At 31.9% G+C, this 26,159-nt stretch overlaps 1 protein-coding gene across 1 annotated transcript in view; it reads right to left on the bottom strand.

Moving 5' to 3' along the window:
- LOC108139358 (protein argonaute-3) overlaps nucleotides 1-26,159 on the bottom strand; it is a 144,663-nt gene that overhangs the window by 41,551 nt on the left and 76,953 nt on the right. Inside the window, exon 2 of the mRNA XM_041708576.1 lies at nucleotides 6,995-8,406. Within this exon, the coding sequence (XP_041564510.1) occupies nucleotides 6,995-8,406 (1,412 nt within the window). The remainder of the gene's footprint in view (nucleotides 1-6,994; nucleotides 8,407-26,159) is intronic.

Raw genomic sequence — 26,159 nt, 5'->3', positions numbered from 1 at the left:
CCAGTACTAAGTTCACCCAATCTACAAGCTTCAATATTTACTTCACCTTAAAATCACTCCACAAACGCAACGGACCCCTCCAATGCACGAATTTCCAGGAATATGGACCTACGAGAACCTATTGCACTCTTCGCGAAGTTTGCGTTGCCTGTGGGGATGCACATCCAACTGAAGCGTGCCCTGAAAATAAGGAAACCACACTACCAACTAAAGAGGCTGCCCTGTCGTGTGTTTAAATTATAGCCCAAATGGATTAGAATCAATGCTGGTAACTATAACAAACACAAACAAACAAAACAGTAGCTATACAGGAAATCCTGCAGGAGCATATGCACACTCAAAATCTGCTCCTCTTAATCCAACTAAAATCTGTTTAGATGGTTTCTCTAAAACAATCTTTTAAGAATGCAAATGGCATTTCACAGCACAAACATTAGCTTTTGAAGTTCTTAAATCAACACGACATTGACGCCATGCTCATATCATAGACTCACCAACGACAAACCATCCTGATGGTAAGGTCCATGAAGGTACTGGTATTCTGATCAAGAATCGAATAAGGCATTACCAATTGCTGTCGTATGCTACCGCAAGTGGTTAAATAAACATAGCCGCTGTATATTGTCCACGGCGCTTCTCCACCTCCGAGGCAGAACTTGTAAAATTCTTTGAGCTATTGAGATGACCCCTTTATAGCAGCTGGTGACACGCACTGGAAAACTAGTCTCATCCACCCCAAATGAAGACAGCTTAACAACGCTAAAATTACACCACGAAACAAGCTAGACTTTATCTTCCCAGACAGGTTTACATACTGGCCCACGATCCTAAAAAGAACCGTCACTTGATTTTGCTGTTACAAGAAGAGTGCCCAAGTCTCAAAATCTCGCGGAACACTTATCAGATCTATCGTCGGATCTTACTTCACCTGTATGACCATGCACAGCTGTCAGAACTCCCACACTTTTTAACTTCTAGTAAAATAGATTGGATTAAAAACAGAAAGTATATTAGTACCCATATTGATTACTGCCCGTAAAGTCGTGTCTTGTAAAGAAGAAATTGACAGCTCAGTAGATGCGGTAGTGTCTGTTATGTTACTGGCTGCACAACACTCCAACTATAATTGCTAATAAGCCTTCCAAAAGCAGTCGTGATTCTAGGCATATTGAAAAACTGTCCCAACCATCGTTATATAGGCCAATCAGCCTTTTGCCGTGTCTCTCGAAGATATTTGAAAAGCTGCTCCATAATACCATCCTAATGCACCAATTTGGTTTTCTCGAAAAGCACGGAACCATGGAACAAGTTAACCGGATAGCCTCCGGGATACGAAATGCATTTGAACGACGAGAGTATTGCTCCGCTGTTTTTCTAGATTTCGCCCAGACTTTCGACCACGTTTGGTCGGTCTAATTCATAAAAATAAAGTTAGACTTCCACAAAACACACATATAATATTGGCGTCATACCTGCACGAACATTTGCTGATGATACTTCCATTCTAAGTCGACGCAACGCAAAACTCATCAGCTCATCAAGGCGCATACATGTAAACGAGCTACATCAACAAGCAACTGAATTAACATACCTTGGATAGACGGCCTACTTGGCGTAGGCATATTGAAGCTATGTAAAAATAAATGTACTGAAATTTAAAGCTGGAAATCTACACTTGCTAATAAACGGCCGTTCAATACTAAAACTGGAGTACAAAGTACATTTGTTCAATGCAGTCCTTAAACCAATTTGAACCTATGACTCCGAACTATTAGGAAACGCATGCTTTTGTAACTTAAAAATAAATTTAAACGAGCCATAAATCTGGGAAAATTTAATTCCACCTTAACGTGGGATGACCATGTGTACAAAGCCACAGGAAAAGCATATGGCCTGCTCAGGCAGCTTTCCTTATCCACAAACCTTATACCACAGAAAATCAGCATGCTTGTAGCGAAAACCTGCATAATTCCAACGTTGTTTTACTGTATTGAAGTATTTGGTTCCTGTGACGCCATAAGCATGAGAAAACTAAAAGTTACCTTCAACTCAATTGCGCTATATGGTTTTAATTTAAACCGCAGGGAGCACATAACATATTACTCAAAAAAAATTTTTGAACTAAGCCTTGAGTCATGGATTAAGTTAAAAACCCTCTTATTTCTGCATAAACTCGTGACTAAAAAAGGAGCCGCAGTACTAAATTGAACATGTGCAACTGGCTTCGCCTGCTAGAACAAACAACATTGTTTGCAAAAGATTGAAATTGACGATGACGGAAAAACACTTTTTCAGCCTGTTCGCTATTGGAATAACCTCCCAAACAATATTAAAACTTTATGAAATGAAACGCACTTAAAAAACGAACTTATAAGCTATTTAAAGGGTACAAGCTAATTCTTATTATTTTTTTATTCTTAATTTATTATTTTTAATGTTAATCTCAATTTGTTTCAAATTCAATTCATTTCTTTATGCTACTCATATCACCATAACTAATTAAAAGTATTAATCTGTAAATGTTAAAATGCATTGTTATTGTAACGTAATGTAATGTAATTGTATTTAAATTATATTGTACGAATCCCAAAGTAATTAAGTTTAAGTGTAACAATCACAAAGTGACCGATGAATCTGAAAAGACTTAGTTCACAATTCAATTCAATTCAATTCAATTCAATTCAATTCAATTCAATTCAATTCAATTCAATTCAATTCAATTCAATTCAATTCAATTCAATTCAATTCAATTCAATTCAATTCAATTCAATTCAATTCAATTCAATTCAATTCAATTCAATTCAATTCAATTCAATTCAATTCAATTCAATTCAATTCAATTCAATTCAATTCAATTCAATTCAATTCAATTCAATTCAATTCAATTCAATTCAATTCAATTCAATTCAATTCAATTCAATTCAATTCAATTCAATTCAATTCAATTCAATTCAATTCAATTCAATTCAATTCAATTCAATTCAATTCAATTCAATTCAATTCAATTCAATTCAATTCAATTCAATTCAATTCAATTCAATTCAATTCAATTCAATTCAATTCAATTCAATTCAATTCAATTCAATTCAATTCAATTCAATTCAATTCAATTCAATTCAATTCAATTCAATTCAATTCAATTCAATTCAATTCAATTCAATTCAATTCAATTCAATTCAATTCAATTCAATTCAATTCAATTCAATTCAATTCAATTCAATTCAATTCAATTCAATTCAATTCAATTCAATTCAATTCAATTCAATTCAATTCAATTCAATTCAATTCAATTCAATTCAATTCAATTCAATTCAATTCAATTCAATTCAATTCAATTCAATTCAATTCAATTCAATTCAATTCAATTCAATTCAATTCAATTCAATTCAATTCAATTCAATTCAATTCAATTCAATTCAATTCAATTCAATTCAATTCAATTCAATTCAATTCAATTCAATTCAATTCAATTCAATTCAATTCAATTCAATTCAATTCAATTCAATTCAATTCAATTCAATTCAATTCAATTCAATTCAATTCAATTCAATTCAATTCAATTCAATTCAATTCAATTCAATTCAATTCAATTCAATTCAATTCAATTCAATTCAATTCAATTCAATTCAATTCAATTCAATTCAATTCAATTCAATTCAATTCAATTCAATTCAATTCAATTCAATTCAATTCAATTCAATTCAATTCAATTCAATTCAATTCAATTCAATTCAATTCAATTCAATTCAATTCAATTCAATTCAATTCAATTCAATTCAATTCAATTCAATTCAATTCAATTCAATTCAATTCAATTCAATTCAATTCAATTCAATTCAATTCAATTCAATTCAATTCAATTCAATTCAATTCAATTCAATTCAATTCAATTCAATTCAATTCAATTCAATTCAATTCAATTCAATTCAATTCAATTCAATTCAATTCAATTCAATTCAATTCAATTCAATTCAATTCAATTCAATTCAATTCAATTCAATTCAATTCAATTCAATTCAATTCAATTCAATTCAATTCAATTCAATTCAATTCAATTCAATTCAATTCAATTCAATTCAATTCAATTCAATTCAATTCAATTCAATTAAATTAAATTCAATTAAATTCAATTAAATTCAATTAAATTCAATTAAATTCAATTAAATTCAATTAAATTCAATTAAATTCAATTAAATTCAATTAAATTCAATTAAATTCAATTAAATTCAATTAAATTCAATTAAATTCAATTAAATTCAATTAAATTCAATTAAATTCAATTAAATTCAATTAAATTCAATTAAATTCAATTAAATTCAATTAAATTCAATTAAATTCAATTAAATTCAATTAAATTCAATTAAATTCAATTAAATTCAATTAAATTCAATTAAATTCAATTAAATTCAATTAAATTCAATTAAATTCAATTAAATTCAATTAAATTCAATTAAATTCAATTAAATTCAATTAAATTCAATTAAATTCAATTAAATTCAATTAAATTCAATTAAATTCAATTAAATTCAATTAAATTCAATTAAATTCAATTAAATTCAATTAAATTCAATTAAATTCAATTAAATTCAATTAAATTCAATTAAATTCAATTAAATTCAATTAAATTCAATTAAATTCAATTAAATTCAATTAAATTCAATTAAATTCAATTAAATTCAATTAAATTCAATTAAATTCAATTAAATTCAATTAAATTCAATTAAATTCAATTAAATTCAATTAAATTCAATTAAATTCAATTAAATTCAATTAAATTCAATTAAATTCAATTAAATTCAATTAAATTCAATTAAATTCAATTAAATTCAATTAAATTCAATTAAATTCAATTAAATTCAATTAAATTCAATTAAATTCAATTAAATTCAATTAAATTCAATTAAATTCAATTAAATTCAATTAAATTCAATTAAATTCAATTAAATTCAATTAAATTCAATTAAATTCAATTAAATTCAATTAAATCAATTAAATTCAATTAAATTCAATTAAATTCAATTAAATTCAATTAAATTCAATTAAATTCAATTAAATTCAATTAAATTCAATTAAATTCAATTAAATTCAATTAAATTCAATTAAATTCAATTAAATTCAATTAAATTCAATTAAATTCAATTAAATTAAATTAAATTAAATTAAATTAAATTAAATTAAATTAAATTAAATTAAATTAAATTAAATTAAATTAAATTAAATTAAATTAAATTAAATTAAATTAAATTAAATTAAATTAAATTAAATTAAATTAAATTAAATTAAATTAAATTAAATTAAATTAAATTAAATTAAATTAAATTAAATTAAATTAAATTAAATTAAATTAAATTAAATTAAATTAAATTAAATTAAATTAAATTAAATTAAATTAAATTAAATTAAATTAAATTAAATTAAATTAAATTAAATTAAATTAAATTAAATTAAATTAAATTAAATTAAATTAAATTAAATTAAATTAAATTAAATTAAATTAAATTAAATTAAATTAAATTAAATTAAATTAAATTAAATTAAATTAAATTAAATTAAATTAAATTAAATTAAATTAAATTAAATTAAATTAAATTAAATTAAATTAAATTAAATTAAATTAAATTAAATTAAATTAAATTAAATTAAATTAAATTAAATTAAATTAAATTAAATTAAATTAAATTAAATTAAATTAAATTAAATTAAATTAAATTAAATTAAATTAAATTAAATTAAATTAAATTAAATTAAATTAAATTAAATTAAATTAAATTAAATTAAATTAAATTAAATTAAATTAAATTAAATTAAATTAAATTAAATTAAATTAAATTAAATTAAATTAAATTAAATTAAATTAAATTAAATTAAATTAAATTAAATTAAATTAAATTAAATTAAATTAAATTAAATTAAATTAAATTAAATTAAATTAAATTAAATTAAATTAAATTAAATTAAATTAAATTAAATTAAATTAAATTAAATTAAATTAAATTAAATTAAATTAAATTAAATTAAATTAAATTAAATTAAATTAAATTAAATTAAATTAAATTAAATTAAATTAAATTAAATTAAATTAAATTAAATTAAATTAAATTAAATTAAATTAAATTAAATTAAATTAAATTAAATTAAATTAAATTAAATTAAATTAAATTAAATTAAATTAAATTAAATTAAATTAAATTAAATTAAATTAAATTAAATTAAATTAAATTAAATTAAATTAAATTAAATTAAATTAAATTAAATTAAATTAAATTAAATTAAATTAAATTAAATTAAATTAAATTAAATTAAATTAAATTAAATTAAATTAAATTAAATTAAATTAAATTAAATTAAATTAAATTAAATTAAATTAAATTAAATTAAATTAAATTAAATTAAATTAAATTAAATTAAATTAAATTAAATTAAATTAAATTAAATTAAATTAAATTAAATTAAATTAAATTAAATTAAATTAAATTAAATTAAATTAAATTAAATTAAATTAAATTAAATTAAATTAAATTAAATTAAATTAAATTAAATTAAATTAAATTAAATTAAATTAAATTAAATTAAATTAAATTAAATTAAATTAAATTAAATTAAATTAAATTAAATTAAATTAAATTAAATTAAATTAAATTAAATTAAATTAAATTAAATTAAATTAAATTAAATTAAATTAAATTAAATTAAATTAAATTAAATTAAATTAAATTAAATTAAATTAAATTAAATTAAATTAAATTAAATTAAATTAAATTAAATTAAATTAAATTAAATTAAATTAAAATTCAGGCCCATCCTAATATGCTTGCGCATATTACCAACCATTGTAGATCTGTTTTTTTTTCTTAATTTTAATTTAATAAGTATATGAGAATAGGATTTGCCTATTTGGCTCTATGAAAGAAATTCGATAAATAAAAATCCATATCAACAAAAAAAATACAAAAAACTGCTATAATTTAAAAAATATATTTCACGATTGACTTACCTGAGATGGTATTGGTAATTCCGAGCAACAAATTTTTTTTACGACAGAATATCGATCGTCTCTACTGTTATGACAAATACAGACGACAATTTGTGAATCTATAGCTATATTTCGCCGTAAAGCTTGAATATATGCATCGGCTCGATCACATTCTAACGAAATCATTGTTGGTTTAGCAACATTCATGCCGAGAGACTTACAACATTGTTTCATATTATCAAGCAGGTTGGTTGCAGCTGGTGTATCATTCCTCAAATGTATTATTATCCATTTATTTAAGTGGATTACTTCCAACATTTCATTGCTGACAGCGTGTTTGGAAAACTCTGCATTTTTTCCTGCTGACACAGACGTTTTAAAAAAATAAATTGGTTCTGCGTCCATTTGACGTCCTTTTAGCTTGTTTAAATTTTTATTAAGTGAAAGACCCCAACTGTTCAGAATATCTCGAGCCGCAGTAGTTTTGGAAACATTGTCGTAAAACTTGTTTAACGCCAGTTGCCGTTGATTTGGTGACACTCTTGTAAATGTCGCGATTTCACGCATAAGTTTATGATCTGAACGAATATCATCTCGAAGTCCGGTAAGGTAACACAGTTCAGGAATTAAACAGAACTGTATGCTTTCGTTGTCTTCAATGCTTGTTCTTGATTTCTTTATACTTAGAAGCAATGGTTGATTAATATCTATTATGTTTATGTTGTGATATTGTTTGTAATATTCTATATAACTTGTGGCTCCAGTTTTGGCAAGAAACTCAGACTTCGGACTTTGATCGAAGCAAATCTCATTTATTTTATAAGTACGATTATTATATCTTGTTAAGACTATATTTCCAATCAACGTCTTTTTAGCGCATTCTTGATATTGGTGTGCGTTTTGCTTGTATATATCCACCAGCATTTCTAAAACTGTTTTTTGACATAGTATACGATGTGAAACGTCACAGCAAAGCATTAAACCACCTTCGTGTTCATCTACGGCTGTAACATAGCCTGGCCAAACTTCTAGCTTTGCCAACGGTATAATTTTTGGACGAGAGGGGTCAAACTGTTTCCGATCAAATTTTACATAATTTAATGTTTTCATGACCCTATCAAATAAAACATTATATAAATGAGTGCAATTCGCAAGAGCCTCCTTTTTTTTGAACAAAATACGAATCTGCAATTCAACGTTTTCCACCTTTGAAACAAAAACGGTCATCTGATTTGGTAACAAGATTGGTAAATATAAGGTGTTTCCGTCAAATGTTTTGGTTCCTCCGAGCTTATCATTATGATCGTTTAAAAATTTTAATCTTAAATGAACAGAATCCACAGGTGGAAAAAAACGCACTTCGTAATGAAAAACCCCTTTTGATTTATCCGTCGTAAGCTCTAAGTAATTACAAGATAAATTTACAGATGAACCTGAAAAAAAATAATAATAATAAATAAAAAATAATGACAACTATTAAGGTTGCGGTGACATAGCCCTAACCAAACTTAGACGGTAAATTGCAATCAAAGCCCTACCCTTAGGGTTTATTTTTTTTTAATTTTTTGTTGTACCTGATTTTGAGTTGTTAAGTCCCCTGCCGCCGCCCTATGCTCATTAGAAGTTGTGATTGCTAATGAAGGGTCAGCTTCTAGTGCTGGCACTGCAGATCGATAGATGACGTCACTTTAGTCCCGATTGATTTGTGTGAAAATATTTGTTTTTAAATTTGTTGGCTGAGTAATGGGTATCGAACAAGTGTGGGAAATTGACTATAGCACTCTTTCGTGTTTATAATGTACAATATTTCGAGATGGTTAGGGCAAGACTTTAAGTAAATCGGGGTAAAACTGACAAAGTTACAGCGGTTGAATCGACTCGATCATCGTGTTTTATGTTGGAATTTCGAACAGAAAAAAAAAAATGAAAAATTACCTTGTGATGGCCTATGACCACATTTTTAGAAAGGGCGCCGGAGACTGACTGTCATAGAAGTATAGATAATCATTTATGTTAAGACTCTTAATTTACAAATATATAACATGTATACAAAATAAATACATGTTTTTAGAGTTGAAAGTGCGATCGTCACGTTATTACCTCATCTAGATGTTTTTTCGACTGATTCAGAAAAAATTATAAAAAAAATTATAAAAAATTATAAAAAATTATAAAAAATTGTATGGAAAAAAAGTTTATTTTTTAAAATTAATTTTTATACAAAATTAATTTATTAATATTTATTTTTTTTAATTTTAGTTTTAAATTAATTTTTATAAAATTTGAAAACTATTTTTTAAATCATTTTTACTTTTTGAATTTGAGAATTACTTGGTGATGTTGTTATATTTAAAGGAATTTTTTTATGATTTTTTTAAGAATGCAATTTAATGGTTTTTTTTAACACCTTTATTAATTTTTTTTAAAACAAAAGTTTAATATATTTGTAATTTGTTTGTTAGTTGTTGTTATTAACTTGTACAGAGGACCAAGAATTAATTTTTTTATTAAAGAACACCAAGACCAGAAGTCGTCCTCTATGATTTGGATGATGAAAAAACCGAAGGACACGGTTGTGAACCCTGTTCAATAAATAAATTCTTTTGTAGGGTTTAACATTATTTTTTTTAATTTAATTACACATTATTATACAATTTTTAAAGAATGAAAAAAAAAATTCAAAGAAAAATAATGTAATAAGTTGGTGACTGTTAAGGATAGTAAATAAATACAACCTTTTTGTTTGAGTTCTGTATTGAAAACTGTTTCATTTTATTTAAAACTTCTTGACAAGAAACTTATGTGAAAATCTTATTCTAATCTTAGTTATGGTCTACGCAGAGACCTAATCTTTTAGTCTGGGCGGGGGAGTTATTTATTTTGCCCCCCGCACAAGAACTCTCGGTATTAGATAGCTCAAGTGGCCTGCTGCTACAGATTACAAGTGCATTTGAAAAACTGACCCTTGTCGGGTCCCAGATCGTAAATTATGGCTCTTGATCGAATTACACAGTTCTACATGACATGTGCAGAGCTCATTAAATCTTTGACACAATATTTATCAGTGTTCGTCTGAACATTCTGGCAAGGGCCGGCAAACTGTGGTGTATGTGTTGTAATTACATAATTGATTCAATTGAAATATAACATTTTTAGGATTACAAAAATTGAATCTTTAATTTATTTATTTTTAATCCAAACATTCTTTAACATAATTTATTTATAACATAATTTGATTAAATATTAATTCTACCGTTTGGTATGGCAATGGCTTGTAATTGCCTTCGTACATTTATTTTTCTTATAAAATATACAGTTAATACAAGTATTATAATAATTGCCAAAATTAAAGAAGCATGTCCAGTTACATGATGGAAGTCTAATTCTTTTAATTCTAACTTGTGAGTCTTTAAATATTGTATTTCTTGTGTTAATCGATTGATTTCATCAGTATGATTTATTAAGGGCAAATCGAGCTGGTTCCAAACTATCTTCGGTACATCATTAAGCTCTCCAATATAAGACACAGAAAATGTTCCCTGATCTTCTAGCTGAATACTGTGTTGGGCAACTAATATTTTGTCATCAGTTCGAGCAGTACAATCTGAACTTAGCGTTAATATTCCTTGCTCAGGTAAATCCACTATTTCTATTTTCGAGTTGCTGCTCTGAATTCTAGCCCTAGAATGGTTCTGAACCTTAAAAAGCCAACTGCTCTTCCTTTCTAACTCGACCCAATATGATTTACTCTCAATCACTGATTTATATTTGCAATCTGATTGCTTATTTGGTTTGAGAGGCTTAAGCTCACAACTATTATCGTTAGCACTACTCCAAGGCCAACTTCCTTCACAAACCCTTTTATTAGATTGCCATCTTTGACACTTATTAATGGTTGGTTCTGTCATGAGGTGATAAGCATCTATTTCAAAATAGTAAATTAAGTACTGAGAATCGACATGTACTGTAATCATACGTTCATCTAGCCTAACTGGTACTGGGATAATTTTATAAAGCACCGAAGCATGTCTTCCAAAGGTATTTTTGCATTGATAATTAACTTTTTATCTACAAAGAACCCCCTAGCCGTGAGTAAAGTATAAACCTCTTTTAATTCTGTACCTGTTCTTTTTCCTGGCAGAATTAAATTCTCTGACAAACTGTCTTTTATTTGGGAAATCTCACTTTTCAACTGACTAGGTTTCAATATATTGGTATTAAGTCGACCATGATTGATGTCAATTAACAGGCTTATGACACCGGATTGAATCTTTTCGCATTCATCTATAATGTTACTTAATTGTTTTGTTATCATGAAGAAGTTGATGGACTCCTTGTACACATAATAAGATTCCTGCAATACCGCCGTCATGTTCTCAATTCTTTTATTCATTCCTTTAAAGTTTAAATTAACTTCTTCAGTAGTTCTTTTCAAAATATTAGTCGTAGAATCAACTAAGGAAGTTTGTTTCCTACTTAACTCATTAAGATTATGTTGATTGCTTAATAAGTTTTTCATATTGTCCTCCATTTGTATCCTGTCGTCTTCATCCATTATCCCAAATAAAATGTCATAAAGCGATCCCATAAATCCAAACAGAGCTCGTTTATTTCTTGATTTCCCCTGAGCCATAAAAGGTTTATTATTTTCTTCTAAGTCTGAGATCTGCCTTTCTGTGTTATTGAGAACTAAAACACACTGATCCTCAAAACTAAGAAGCCTTTCGCAAATTACTCTCATTTTTGGGATTAAATCTTTACCTTTTTTAATCATCTCGAAATAAGCGTCCATATTATAAAATATAATTAAATTCCAAGAGGAGGCTACAATCTCTACGTCACCCATTGGATCTAGATATATAGCCGAAGTTTTGTTTATTTTCTCAATTGCATATTTTGGCTGATCAACTTTAGCTGAAGCGTAAGAGAATTGACACAATATACATAATAACAATGCCATTATAAAAGAAAGTTTCGATATTGTCGATGTACCTCTTGTTCGTCTTTCAGGTTTTGTTTCTTCAGGGTCAGATTCAACTTTGTCCACATACTTAATTCCTTCTAAAGGACAAATTTTAGTGATTGGTCTACTTACAAATCCATCTTTTATTTTTATTTCTACCACTCTGACCTTTTCATCTTTGCCCTTGTGGATCCTTTCTACTTTGCCTATTGGCCATCTGGCTGGATGAGTATTCTCATCTTTTAATAACACAATTTGTCCCTCTTCTATATTAGGACTGTCTCTCTTCCACTTGTGCCTCTGTTGCAGAGTATGTAAATACTCCTCTTTCCACTTAACCCAGAAATCTCTTTTAACTTTTTGGATTAGTTTCCACCTGTCTAAATTCCCAATTCTCTCATTTTCAATTGGTTCAACTATTTCTAGCGGTGGTCTACCAATCAAGAAATGTCCTGGTGTCAGGACTTCATCTTGATCAATTTCATTTTCATGGGTATACAATGGTCTTGAATTTAAGCATGCTTCTATCTGACATAAAAGTGTTGACATTTCTTCGTATGTCAGACTATTTTCCCCATTACCCGTTTCAGATGGTATTTCATGGATTTAACTCCAGCTTCCCAAATACCTCCGAAGTGAGGTCCTGCCGGGGGATAAAATGCCAATCAATTCTATCTTTTTCGAGCTGCGCGGCAATCATTGTATTTTCCTTGATTGCTTTAACTAAATCTTGATCTAATTTTCTTGAGGCTCCTACGAAATTAGTTCCGTTATCCGAATAAATATTAGCACATTTACCTCTTCTAGCAATAAATTTTCTTAGTGCTGCTAGAAATGCTTCCGAGGTTAAATCACTTACCATTTATAAATGTATGGCTTTGGTGGCCATACAAACCAATACGGCAATGTATCCCTTATACGTCTTTAGTCCACGATTCCTGGAACATTTGACGAAATAAGGACCTGCGTAATCTATTCCAGTATTAAAAAATGGGTACGACATCATAACTCTGTATCTAGCCAGGTTGCCCATTATTTGTTGAGCTGTATTTTGTTTGTATCTCGCACACTTGACACATTCTTTTAAATACTTTTTTAATGAATTTTTTAACCCAAAAATCCAATACTTTCTTTGGATATAATTTCGCATTAGGTTTATTCCTCCATGCAAAGTTTCATTATGAGCATTTTTTATCAACAAGTTAGTTAAATGGCATTTGTCCAAGATTGTTGGGTGCTTAACTTTAAATTCTGCACCGGAGTTTTCTAGTCTTCCTCCCACTCGCAGAATACCATCACTATCTAAAAACGGATTTAACGACAATATCCTATTATTTGTCTTAATTTCCTTGTTTGTTTTTAAGCACTTTATTTCTTGGCTGAATTGATATTCTTGTTGCTTTCTTATAACAATCTTTTCAGCTAGTTTTAACTCTTTTACAGATAGGAAGGAAGGATAGGATTCCTTTTTTATCTTGATTTGAATGAATCTATTTATGTATACTATTACTCGTATAATCTTTTCAATACTGGAAAACCTCTCCAGTAAATTAAAAATAGGATTATCGGTTTTATTATTTAAAATTCAATTTATCAAGAAAATTTCTCATGTGGATTCCTGGTGAGGCCATTGCTCCTGTGGCTCAGATAACCACTTCGGACCTTTCCACCAAAGATCACAGTTAACCAATTGGCTAGAACTAATTCCCCTTGATGCTAAATCTGCAGGATTTTCTTCAGACTTCACATGATTCCATTTGGTATTCTTTAGTTTACGAATGTCATCTGTTCTTCGTCTAATAAACTTGACTTTGCTATCTCCATTGTTCTCAACAGTTTGAGTTACTTTAAAATTGTTGGAAACCCATTTCCTTAAATTAAACCCTACCTTTTGTAGTTCCTTGGAGATTAGTTTAATTAAATTGTTGGCATCTTCCACAGAATCAGCCCCAGTAATTAGGTCATCCATATAGAAATCATTCCTAGTTATTTCACTCAAATATTTATTTTTACATTTATCAGCAATATCTACCAGAACTCTGGTAGCTAAATATGGTGCGGATGCAGTACCATATGTGACTGTTGTCAATTTATAATTTTTTATTTTTTCATCTGGAGAGTTTCTCCATAAAATGTACTGGTATTGCTGATCCTCATCATCAATCTTTATTTGACGATACATTTTTTCAACATCCGCGGATACCACATATTCCCATTTTCTCCATTTAACGATAATGTCAAAAATATATATACTCGTGGACCAACCCACATTATATCGTTCAAACTTTTGTTATTAGTAGTTTTTGCTGAAGCGTCAAAAACTACTCTTAATTTGGTCGACAAGCTCGAATCTCTGATCACGGCTTGGTGCGGTAAGAAATACTTACCTTCATTCTGCACTTCGACCATATGTCCTAAATTCATATATTCATTAATGAAATTAGTGTAGTCTGCCCTTAGTTTCTCGTTTCTTTTTAATTTTTTTTTCCAGATTCATGAAACGAGCCATCGCTTATTTCTTTGAATCCCCTAATTCCATTTAAAGATGATGTCATTTAAATGGAATTGACACAATGTATCGCCCATCTGAATCTATCCTTGTAGTTTTTGTGAAATTATTTTCACATATTTCAGATTCGATATCATTTTTATCTTCATCCTCTACTTCCCAATACCGATCCATATCTTTTAATTCTATGGTGGTTGCTACAATTGTCTTCTGTCCCTTTGATTTTTTACATCCAGAGATAATCCACCCGAAATCGGTTTTTTGGCCGAGGAGGCCATTTATTTTGACCACTCCACTCTGTAGAATGTCAGTATATAGATCTGCTCCAATAATTAGATCTACACGCCCCGGCTTATTAAAGTCGGGGTCGGCCAAATTATATTTTTCCCATTTTGTTTTGTCAACATTAACTTTGTGGGCTGGGAGAGCCCTCATAAGTTTTGGGAGTACTAATGCTTCAACTTTTAAAATTTTTTGGGAAGCATTACATTTAATTGAAAGATGAATTTTGTGCTTCGAGATGCACTTTCCTGTGGAGGATCCTCCACTGATCTCTGTTTGAGATCGACTTTTTTGTAATTTTAGAATCTGCACAGATTCTTCAGAAATTATGGTGCTTTGAGAACCACTGTCAATCAAAGCTCTGAAATTTTCAAACCCTCCATTCGAGGATTTTATTTGAACGCGTGCTGTAGCAAGCAACGCCTGTTCGGATGTCCTGCAAGTGTTAACCTTTTCTAATTTTTGGTTAACGTTATAATTTATATGTAGCATGCTGTGGTGATTTTTCTTGCAAATAGAACATGAAATGTCGCTTTGACATTTTTTATTAAATGAGTGTTTCAGACATTTGAAACACAAATGGGAATTTTTTACTTTTTCCATCCTTTCTGATGGATTTAAAGCCTTAAATTCCTGACACTGGAATATGAAATTTTACATATGGGACAATTATTAGTAGCTAATTCTCTTATATTGCTACTATATATTTTTTTTACAGGCTTTTCATCCTGAACTGAACTTATCGAACTTAGCCGTTGCTCTAAAAATTCAATGACGTCCGATAACGCTTGAATCTCTTTAGTTTTTTTTAACATGGCTCTCATATAGTTGAAGAGCTTCTTTGTTAAACTTCCTAATTATTATGTGTGCAAACATAATATCCACTTCATCAGAAAGTTGTGCCTTCAATTTTATCATATGTATTGACTCGTTAATCGTGTCAATAAATATTTTTAGTTGCCTAACTGAATCAACATTTACGATTTGAAGATCCAGAAGGCTTTTTAATTGATCGGAAAAAATGTTCCTTTTATTTTCGTACCACTTGGTTAATAACTCCCAAGCGGCCTCATAGTTCTCCCCAGATCCCAACAATAAGTGAGAAACCACATTTCTGGCTTCTCCCTTAAGTGCGATCTTAAGGTAACTGAACTTAAAAGAAGGACTTAGATCCTCTCTTAAATGAATGAGTTCATTAAACAACTCATAAAACAGGTCCCAGTCTTTGGAATCTCCATAGAACGTGGGTACCTGAATTTTAGGTAACGTTGGCAAATCATCAATTTTATGATTTCCAAAGTTAACCTTTCCGGGCACAATTTGTTCGATTTTTTTTTTCATTGTGTTGGTTATTAACGAGATGTCGAACTCTAACTCGTTCAACTCCTCGTCATAACCCCTATCAGTGACATCTACTTGGTCGACTTGTTTAAGACCTACTATTTTTGTCCAATAAAATTCTAATTTCTGGACTCTAATCTCAAAAGTTGAAACATTGTCTAGCTTAATGTCTTCAAAAGTTTCTTTTAAGTATTCCCGTACCTGTACTATTGCCCTATCTAATTTATTGACAACTTTAGAACTACTGGCCTCTAAGTCAACTTCGTCAGCTTTGTTTAAAACCCTATTTATCCTATCTTTTATGTTTGAGAGATCTATCATCATTTTCTCATAATGATTCTTCTTGAAGTAGTCATGATCGACTACTCCAATTTGAACCAAAACCGAATGATTTTTAACACATTCGGACCTTAATTCCTCATACTGTTTCAAATATTCAAATGATAGACTAGGTAGCTCTTTAAGGGTATGAATTAGTTTTGTAATTTCTACTTGCCTTTTTATTAAGGCAATAGTTTCAGCGGACAACATGGTTTTGACTTTAGTTTTGTATATGTATATATATAAAAATAAATTGCTGTTCGTTAAAACTCGAGAGCGTCTGAACGGATTTATCTTTTCTTAATATTAAAATGTTCGTAACTTATAAAAATAAATTTTAAGATTAACTTAGCTGGTGTATTTGTTGTCGTCACTGCCGTTGTCGCCGTTGTAGTTGTTTTAGCTGATGCTGTTGTTGCTGATGCGCTTGTTGTTGCGGCTGTTGTTGCTGATTGTCGTTGTTGCTGCTGCTGCCGTTGTCCTTGTCTCTGTTGCCGCTCCTGTTGTTGATCCTGCTGGCCTTCCTTCAGTTGTCGTCTCTTTGAGGGTCTTCGTTGTTGTTTTTAAAGATGATTTAAGGTTTTTTTTTTAAATCTTTTTTTTTATTTATTTTTGAACAGTTAAGATTGGGTTTTTTTTTTTTTTTAATATTTGTTTTTTGTCACTGATAGTTTAAATATATATATATATATATACTTTTTTTCACTTTTTCGATGTGTGGCCTCGAATACGCCTGATTTTAATTAATCACTTTTTTTTTGTAAGGCCACGAAAACGCCTCAAAATAAAATTGTTCGAAGACAATTTATTATATTTTTTTTTTTTAATTTAACTTGTCGATTTCTCGACCACAATTTCACAAAATTTTTTTATTTTTTTATTATTTTTGAAAATTGCTTTAAACAATAAGGACTCTTATTTGTCCTTTTGCTTTAAAATTTATACTCTGTTTCTTACCATAAAGGGGAAAACAAGAGTCAATTAAGGTGCTGGCTTTCCTCTAAGTCTCTTGCCACTGGTAGGGGAAAAATGGAGAGTTACTCGTAGGACCAAAATGTTAAGGATGGTAAATAAATACAACCTTTTTGTTTGAGTTCTGTATTGAAACTGTTTCATTTTATTTAAAACTTCTTGACAAGAAACTTATGTGAAAATCTTATTCTAATCTTAGGTATGGTCTACGCAGAGACCTAATCTTTTAGTCTGGGCGGGGGAGTTATTTATTTTGCCCCCCCCGCACAAGAACTCTCGGTATTAGATAGCTCAAGTGGCCTGCTGTTACAGATTACAAGTGCATTTGAAAAACTGAACCCTTGTCGGGTCCCAGATCGTAAATTATGGCTCTTGATCGAATTACACAGTTCTACATGACATGTGCAGAGCTCATTAAATCTTTGACACAATATTTATCAGTGTTCGTCTGAACAGTGACCGTCAATCTTGGGAGGCAGTTTGAACTCGTGGCCGGATTATCAGAAAAAAAATATTTTCAGCTGATACATTTTTCAAGGTAATCACGAAGATTTTTTTTTGTTTTGAGCACTTTGAAGTGAATATGTGGTTAATTTGTTATTGAAAAATAGATTTATGTGAAGAAATAATGTTCAAATTTTCAAAAGGAAAGGTTCAGAAGATTTCAAGTTCTGATGTTCACGAACTTCAAAAAAGACGTTTGAAGCGCTGTTACTCCGTTAGTTCTACTCGAATTGACTTGAAATTTGTTCAGAATTATGCAACACATTAATAATTGAAAAAAAACAAAAAATTACAAAAAAAAAAACTTTAAACCTTGTGAAGATCGATCTTTTTCGTAAAAGGGTTCAAAAAATTAAGCGGTGTAGCCAAATTATTCTCTAGAAAACAGTATCTACTAAAAAACATTGTAATCTCAGTAAGAGAGCGAGAACAATATACAACACAAGCTACTCTACCAAGGAATGAAATTAAATTAAATCAAATTAAATTAAAAAAGCACTAAGACCATAAAAAAAGTGCAACCAAAAATAACTTTTGACTTTTCGCTAGAAGAAATAAAAGAAACAAGGGACACATGAGACATGAGACTTTAATAAACGAACAACATTGACAGTAGAAGAATCCCTAGAGATATTAGTGGAGTCGCACTTTCCAAGAAACCTGCGACTTAAGCTAGCATCTACGGCAGGTCAGGGTGCTGGGCAACCAACTCAGACGAGGGACATAGTAACAACTGAAAGAATTCAATGGGCGATAGACTGTTTTGACAAATAAAAGAGCCCGGGGCAAGACAGTACTTTCCCAGTAATGTTACAAACAACGAAACCTCTTTCATGATGAAAACACTGGAGAGAATAATTGGTATTCGAAAAACAACAGAAATACAGAATCTTTCCGACGCGCACCACGCAGACCGAAATGGGAGATCAAGCCTCTGCATTTAAAAAAATACACGATGGCCACTTTTTTAAGTATAGAAGAGCCATCAGAGCCTGGATCGGCGTGATGATAATGTGCCGCTAGTATCCGGAACATTTCCAGACATTATATTATTATTAACCGACTCAACGAATGGGGAAAAACCTGTGAAATGGGTATTAAGCACAACGATCCCGACATACCAAAGACACAAGACAGATGGAGTCGAGCTTGAGCTATCGGAAAAAGAAAAATGTTTAGAAGTGATAAAAAAAATCCGAACGAATCAAAAAGTCGAGCATGGCATTCTACTCCAGTAAAAAAATGGTCGGGAAAAACTGTCGAATATACCCCAAAGCACTGTCGTGTAGGGGCCAATTCTAACATATGGGGCTCTAGTTTGGTGGACACAAAACTATCGAAAATACAGATATCAGAGGCGTTAAGATTAGGCCCAGCGGCTGTACTGAACACAATCCTAGACATAAGGAAGACTATACTGTTCATTTGGGATACGACAGCATAAAGTGTCGTCAGACTGAAGGCAGATGAAAAATCAGTTTTCCCACTAAATAATTTCGCAGTACCCCCTTTTCAACCCAAAACAATCCAGATTTCCACCTAAGTTCATCACATGATAAAATAAAATAAAATAAACTTTATTTATATTGTGGGCAGAGACGGAAACATACAAAATATTTACAAAAAATTAAAATTTTTTTTTTTTTTATTAACTTTGCTTTATTTATTGAATCTTCTCTTAGCTTTGAGACTAACAATAAGTTTTCGAATCTTAAAGTTAAACATTAACTAACAGTGGACTGTAATTTTGGTTGCGCGTCCCTCAAGTTGGTCGCTGGGTAGGTAAGTCATTGCGACGAAGACGGGATTGGTTGCACAGCAGGACTTTGTAGTCTAAGCTAAGGGAAGATCGAGCGTTGATGAGCCAGTGTAGGCTACTGGCTTTCAACTTTAAGTGTGTTCTTTTGGCTTCAATATGCCGGCGCCATGTGAGTCTTCTGTCGAGATGTACTCCTAGATACGTTACTTCGTTTGATTGCGGAAGCAGGGTGTTATTTAATGTGAGGGGTGGGCAGTTTTGCCTATTCAGGGTGAAAGTAACGTGCTTGCATTTTTGTTCATTTACTTTAATTCTCCAATCAGATAGCCATTTTTCAACGTCAGCCAAGTGAAGAGCTAGTTGCGCAGTTGCTTGTATTGGACATTTTGAACGGCTGAGTATAGCTGTATCATCAGCAAAAGTAGATGTTGTCAGTCGACTGCTTGTCGGAATGTCTGCTGTGTAGAGGACATATAATGTTGGCCCGAGCACGCTACCTTGGGGGACTCCAGCCAAAATAGAAAAATCGTCAGATATGGCAGTGTTACATCTCACAGCAAATTTTCTGTCGTGTAGATAAGACTCTAAAAGTTTATGAGTGTTGCTGGGAAGCATTGTCTTGATCTTGTACATTAGGCCTTCTAGCCATCTCTATCAAACGCTTGAGAGACGTCCAGAAATATGGCGGTGCAGTACTCACGTTTTTCGAACGCGTTTCGAATTTCTGATGTTATTCGGTTGACCTGCTCAATCGTTCCGTGTTTTTCTCGAAATCCGAATTGGTGTGATGGAATTCCATTCTGGATTCGTAGATATGTGTTTATCCGAGTCAATATGCATTTTTCAAAGAGTTTAGATAAGCATGATAGTAGGCTTATAGGTCTGTACGATGTGGGGATTGTGGGGTCTTTTCCTGGCTTCGAAATCATTATAATAATTGACTTTTTCCATATTTTTGGAAAGTGGCCATGTTTAGCGATGGCATTGAAGAGATGTGTATGGTGCGAACGGCACAATATGGAAGCTCCGTGATCATTTTAGGGGTAATGAGGTCGCAGCCTGGAGATTTTTTCGGGTTGATATGGTTTTTGATGATGCTAACGAAGCTGGGTGTCATATGCAAAAGTCGGCAGAGTGAATGCATTGGTGGCAGGATTTGGTCTTTGTCTTCTTTTGCTTGCATTGAATATTTGAGGTTTGGGGTGTGGAAACTCGAGCCGCAGTGACGAGTACGGACTCCAGTGTAGTTACAAAGCTGTCTATGTCAGCTTCCTCGTTGAGGCGAGGACATAGCTCAATATGTGAGCCAATATATTTTCTAAACTTGAGCCAGTTGGTTTTTTGTGAGGTCAGGTTAAACTGGTGTTCTAATGTTCCTGGTTGTTGGAGAAGATGAAATAAGACCGGCGAGTGATCAGATGAAAGATCCGAAAGGCATTCGGCGCTTATAAGATTTTTGGGAATATTTTTGGTTATCGCGAAGTCAATAAGATCGGGTAGTTTCTTTGGGTCTGTCGGCCAGTATGTTGGTCTACCAGAAGAGACATAGTCAAGTTTGTTGTTGGATTTTATGATTGCATTGTAAAGCTGCTTCCCTTTTGGAGTCACGAGGCGAGATCCCCAGTGTGTGTGTTTGGCATTGTAGTCTCCTGCTGCTATAAAATGGTCACCTAATGTGTTGAAGAACTGCAAAAACTCATATTCGGTTATATTGAAACGAGGGGGGCAGTATACGGCGGCTAGAGTTAGTTGGTTGCCGGTAATCAGTTGTATGCTTATAGATGTGGCCTGTAGATAGTTTTTAGCAGTTTTTTTATAATAGTGGTGCTTAATACGACTTCTGATTAGAATGCCAGTCCCACCATGTGCTTTACCGTCCGGATGATTTGTTCCATAGAATGTGTTTCTGAAAGTAGCATTACATCGATGTGATTGTCGAGTAGAAATTGAGTTAACTCAAGTTTGTGCTGTGAGACGCCGTTAGCGTTCCACGTAGAAATTCGTAGGGACGTCATTATTTTGATGGTTGTGATACCAGCATTTGAATCAGAAGATTTTGGTTTCGCATTAAATCTTGCATAGTTGTGCGCATAAACGACCTAAACTCCATTAGGCTTTGTTGCAGGCTAACTATCATTGCTTCAAAGTTGCTTTGTGTCTGCTCCTTTGGTTGACGTTGTTGAGTCATGTTGTGTTCTAGACATGCTGCTTGTGGAAATGAAGTTTTAGATACAGGAGGAGCCAGTCCTAATGTTAGAGCGCTTGCAAATGTCACATTTTTGTTGAGGGTTACGGGTCCTAGTGAGGAGCTGGGTGCAGTCGAAAAGAAGACTTCAGGGTTTGATTTTGATGCTGTGAGCTGTGCGTTGTGGGAGCGGGCAGTGGTTCCTCGTTGATGGATGCGACTTTTTAGCTCCTTGTATATTGGGCAACCTCTGTAGTTGGCTGTATGATTGCCACCACAGTTGCCGCACTTTTTTACATTGGAGTCGTTTTTGCTCGCTGGGCAAAGTGCTGAGTCATGAAGGTCTCCACAAACTACACACACTGGGCGTAGTGTGCAGTATGACTTTGTATGGCCATATTCTTGGTAGTTCGTACATTGTACCGGCCCATTGCGCTTATGTGGTTGCTCTACTGTGATTCTACGGTGGAGAAGGAACTGAAGTTTGTATATGGGGTGCACTTCGTTTCTATTAAGGGGCTTAGTTTCCGGTTCGAGCTCTATCTTGAAGAGTGGTTGCGGTTTCCTATCCCTGTTCAAGATATTGAAGACTGCCTTAGTGTTAAAACCTTTGTCTTGTAGGGCACTTTTTACTTCTTCAGGTGTTACATCGGATTCAATTCCTTTAAGTACAACTTGCAGACCCTTGCTGCTTTTAAGTTGGTACGTGTATAAGTTCTTTTTCTTGTCATTAAGATATTTAGACAACACTCGGTAATTGTCTTCGTTCTTCGTTTGAACTTTTGTTTCGTGTATGATGCCCTTCACAAGGGGAATTATATGGAAGTTATCTTTTCCAATAAGCTCAATTATTTTGTTAACAAGTGCATTGCAGCTTTTCTCCCGGATGTATATTGGGGGGGGGGCTTCGGTTTCTTCTTCTCAGCTTCGGTAGCTTCGTCAACCTCTTCGTAAGTAGCGTCTTCCAAAATTTTAAATCTGTTTGTATTAATGGGCGTTTCAGTCTCAGCTGAATTATAATTGGCACGGGTTATTTTTCGCTTAGAATTTATAGGGGGCTCAGCTTTCTTTTGATTTGGATGCAGCGATCCATACCAGTCTGCACAGCCGGCCTTTTATTCTCGTTGCTTATTGTGTATTTTTCGGGCAGCGCAGCGAACGCCGTTTTTGTGTTGGCTACGGGTTTTTTTATCGATGGTGAAGTTGCTGATGATGATAATAAACGGTTGGTCGATACCGTTGCTGCTGTTGTTGTTGTTGTTGTTGTTGTTGTTGTTGTTACCGTTGCAGTGGTTAAAGACACTGCTGTGCTACTTATTGTTGATAAGCGTAGGTCAGTGCATACATGCATTGGAGTACACTCGGCACTTTTTGGCTTTAGAGATATCGATGGTAGCGCGGGAGAACAAGAGCGCGCTCTCTCGCTCGTTACGTTCAAGAGGTCAGTCGAACTGGGGGTGATTGACCGCGTATTGTCTGGGTTTGCATAATTTTCGGTTGCAGTAAACGAGAAATATGCATTATTTCTGATCGATGAGAGCCGTCTCTCGTCTTGCTCGCGCTGACGTTGCATGCGGATATACCAATTAAATTTCGGTTATTTTCACTATATTTGAATCACACGTCGGAACGATACAAAATACGCCGGTTGTCGCTGATGTTCGCTTCCAAGTTTTAATTAAACAGTAGCAATGACCTATGATGAATGTCGCAATTGCTCATAGGAAAATTACATTCAGTTAAGAATTTAATATTGCAACTATGAAATACTAAATCTAAGAGCTTATATAAATAGTATATTATTGACTTGTATTAAGCCAATACTTACTAGATCATCGATGAAAAGTATCTCATGTAGTTGATGTTAGTTACTAGGAAATAAGGAATGAGCGTCATAATCCCTAGCCCAAGTGCGGGAGGACAGGTTAAGGTCACCAATGACGAAGAGATCCAATTGGAGTCAAAGTACTCCTTTGAGTAAAAGTTCATGTTGAGCCAGATGTCAACTAGAGCTATAAAATCAAAGTTGCATTGAAATTTTTATATTGTATTTTCCGATGCATACGCTTTTGTGCGCATCGTTACTAACTGTACTGCCGTACATAGCGATAACATTATATAGAGAAATCCAAAAAAAAAGTCCGACGTCAGCCCCAACTCTAGAAGTACGGTAGGCACTCCGCCTACTGTACCACCGGTTGGAAGAAGGAAAAGCGAAAGTTCGGTATGCATCCCATAGTACGGTAGTCGTCCCCGCCTACTTTACGAACGTGTGGAGGCGAAAGTGCGAAAAGTACGTAAATTCCCTCCTACTGTGCCACCGGTTGGAGGCGAAAGGCAGAAAGTACAGTCGGTACTACTTTCCTCTGTATCACCGGGGGACTAGTGGAACTAACTAAGCAGTTTAACCCCTAGCACCTCAACAGTGCAAAACACAATACAATTTTAAAATAAAACTTTAACATTATAATACTTATAGATTGTAAGGAATTAGTTGTGAAGGTCATGCAGTTTTGCGCTGTGGAACTTTAGACATTTTCTGTCTGGGTAGTAATGAATGTATATTTACTCAGAGTAAATATATATAAGTATAACCCAAAGGTGTTGCAAGACCGGATGCAATTCTCCAAAAAAGCGGTCTATAAGAATGAAATTCAAAACCCGAGTCGCTGAGTTTTAGGGGAATGCACCGGGCACGAGGAGCTAAGTTAGCGGTCCCACGCTAGTCCCGCTGACCAAGGCGGTTAAGTAATGCAGCGCGCTATGCAACGGATGCAAAGTACAAGGTTAGCACTCTGTCCATAGCGCTGCCGTCAATTCTGCTCGTCGCTGCCGACGTCGTGCCTTCTGCCCTGCCTTCTTGGAGAAGATTTAAGTTAGCATTAGTCAGTTCTTAACAGACTCGAAAGGAATACAAACGGATTCCCGGATAAATTGAATAACAATAAACGGGAGTGATGCCAATAAATAAAGATTAAAAATTCTATTGAAAAATAGTCTTGTCTTTACTGGCGCCTAAACGAGTAAACGCAAATACGCAAAAAAAGAAAAAATTATAAAAATAAATCTTTAGGAAAAAATAAATTTTAAATAAACCTATTCAACGAAAATTCGTATTTTTTTATTTTTGTAAACCTAAAGGAATTCGATGGCATTGTTGGTCTAAAATAATGAAAGGAATACAAACGGATTCCCGGATAAATTGAATAACAATAAACGGGAGTGATGCCAATAAATAAAGATTAAAAATTCTATTGAAAAATAGTCTTGTCTTTACTGGCGCCTAAACGAGTAAACGCAAATACGCAAAAAAAGAAAAAATTATAAAAATAAATCTTTAGGAAAAAATAAATTTTAAATAAACCTATTCAACGAAAATTCGTATTTTTTTATTTTTGTAAACCTAAAGTAATTCGATGGCATTGTTGGTCTAAAATAATGCAAGACCAGTGACACCCACGTATGTTGCACAACGACGTCGCCAAAATCCCAAGCTTCGGTCAGCGCAATCAGCGCAATGCACTCCGATGCAACGGCGGCTACCCAACACCATGAATGGGCAGCTTTTTACTACTCTATTACTTTTAGGGCATAGAGCTAGCTTTCGTTATAAGAATTATTGTACTTAGCTGTTAGTTGAATTTTGGAAATATACCGTGACTATCACACCTCGCAATTACCAAGTCTTCTAATTCGTCAAATGCAGTGCTTCTTAAAATAAATCCTTCAACAGGACTTAACAGAATTAATTGGCACCCAACGCGTCGTAAGACCCTCGACCCGTGTTAAATAAAATAACGCGTCGTAAGACCCTCGACCCGTGTAAAATAAAAAAAAGCGATCGTAAGACCCTCGATTCAACGTTAAAATAAAAACATAAAACAAATATTTAAAAAACGCGTTCGATTCGTAAAAAAAAAGAAAAAACAACAACAAATCAACCAAATAAAAACAACCAGGAACGACTACAAGAGCGAAACTGAATTAAAAGAAGGAAGACACCGACAGCGGCAACAACATTTAGTTTTATAATTAAATAAAAACCATGTAAGTAGAGTGTTCATTGATATTCCCACTATTTTCAAATTGCAAAATATTTTAAAAATATTAAAAAAGTGATTTTTTAAGAGTCTCAGTCAAAAGCAATACAAGTTCGGAAACCTTTTTTAGAAAAAATTAAATACGAAAGGAACAAAATTCTTTGTTCTTTGTGTTAAAATCATATGAGCGTTAGAGAGATAGAAGAATTATTACACAGATTTCAAAAACTAAATACCGCGGAAAGTTCACAACAAAATAGTGCAAGCATGGCATTGACCAGTGAACAATTATGATCCATTATAGAAGGCG

Source organism: Drosophila elegans, unplaced genomic scaffold (genome assembly GCF_018152505.1).
Source record: "Drosophila elegans isolate 14027-0461.03 unplaced genomic scaffold, ASM1815250v1 contig_288, whole genome shotgun sequence".
NCBI lineage: Eukaryota > Metazoa > Arthropoda > Insecta > Diptera > Drosophilidae > Drosophila > Drosophila elegans.
This window is presented reverse-complemented; position numbering and strand designations above follow the sequence as displayed.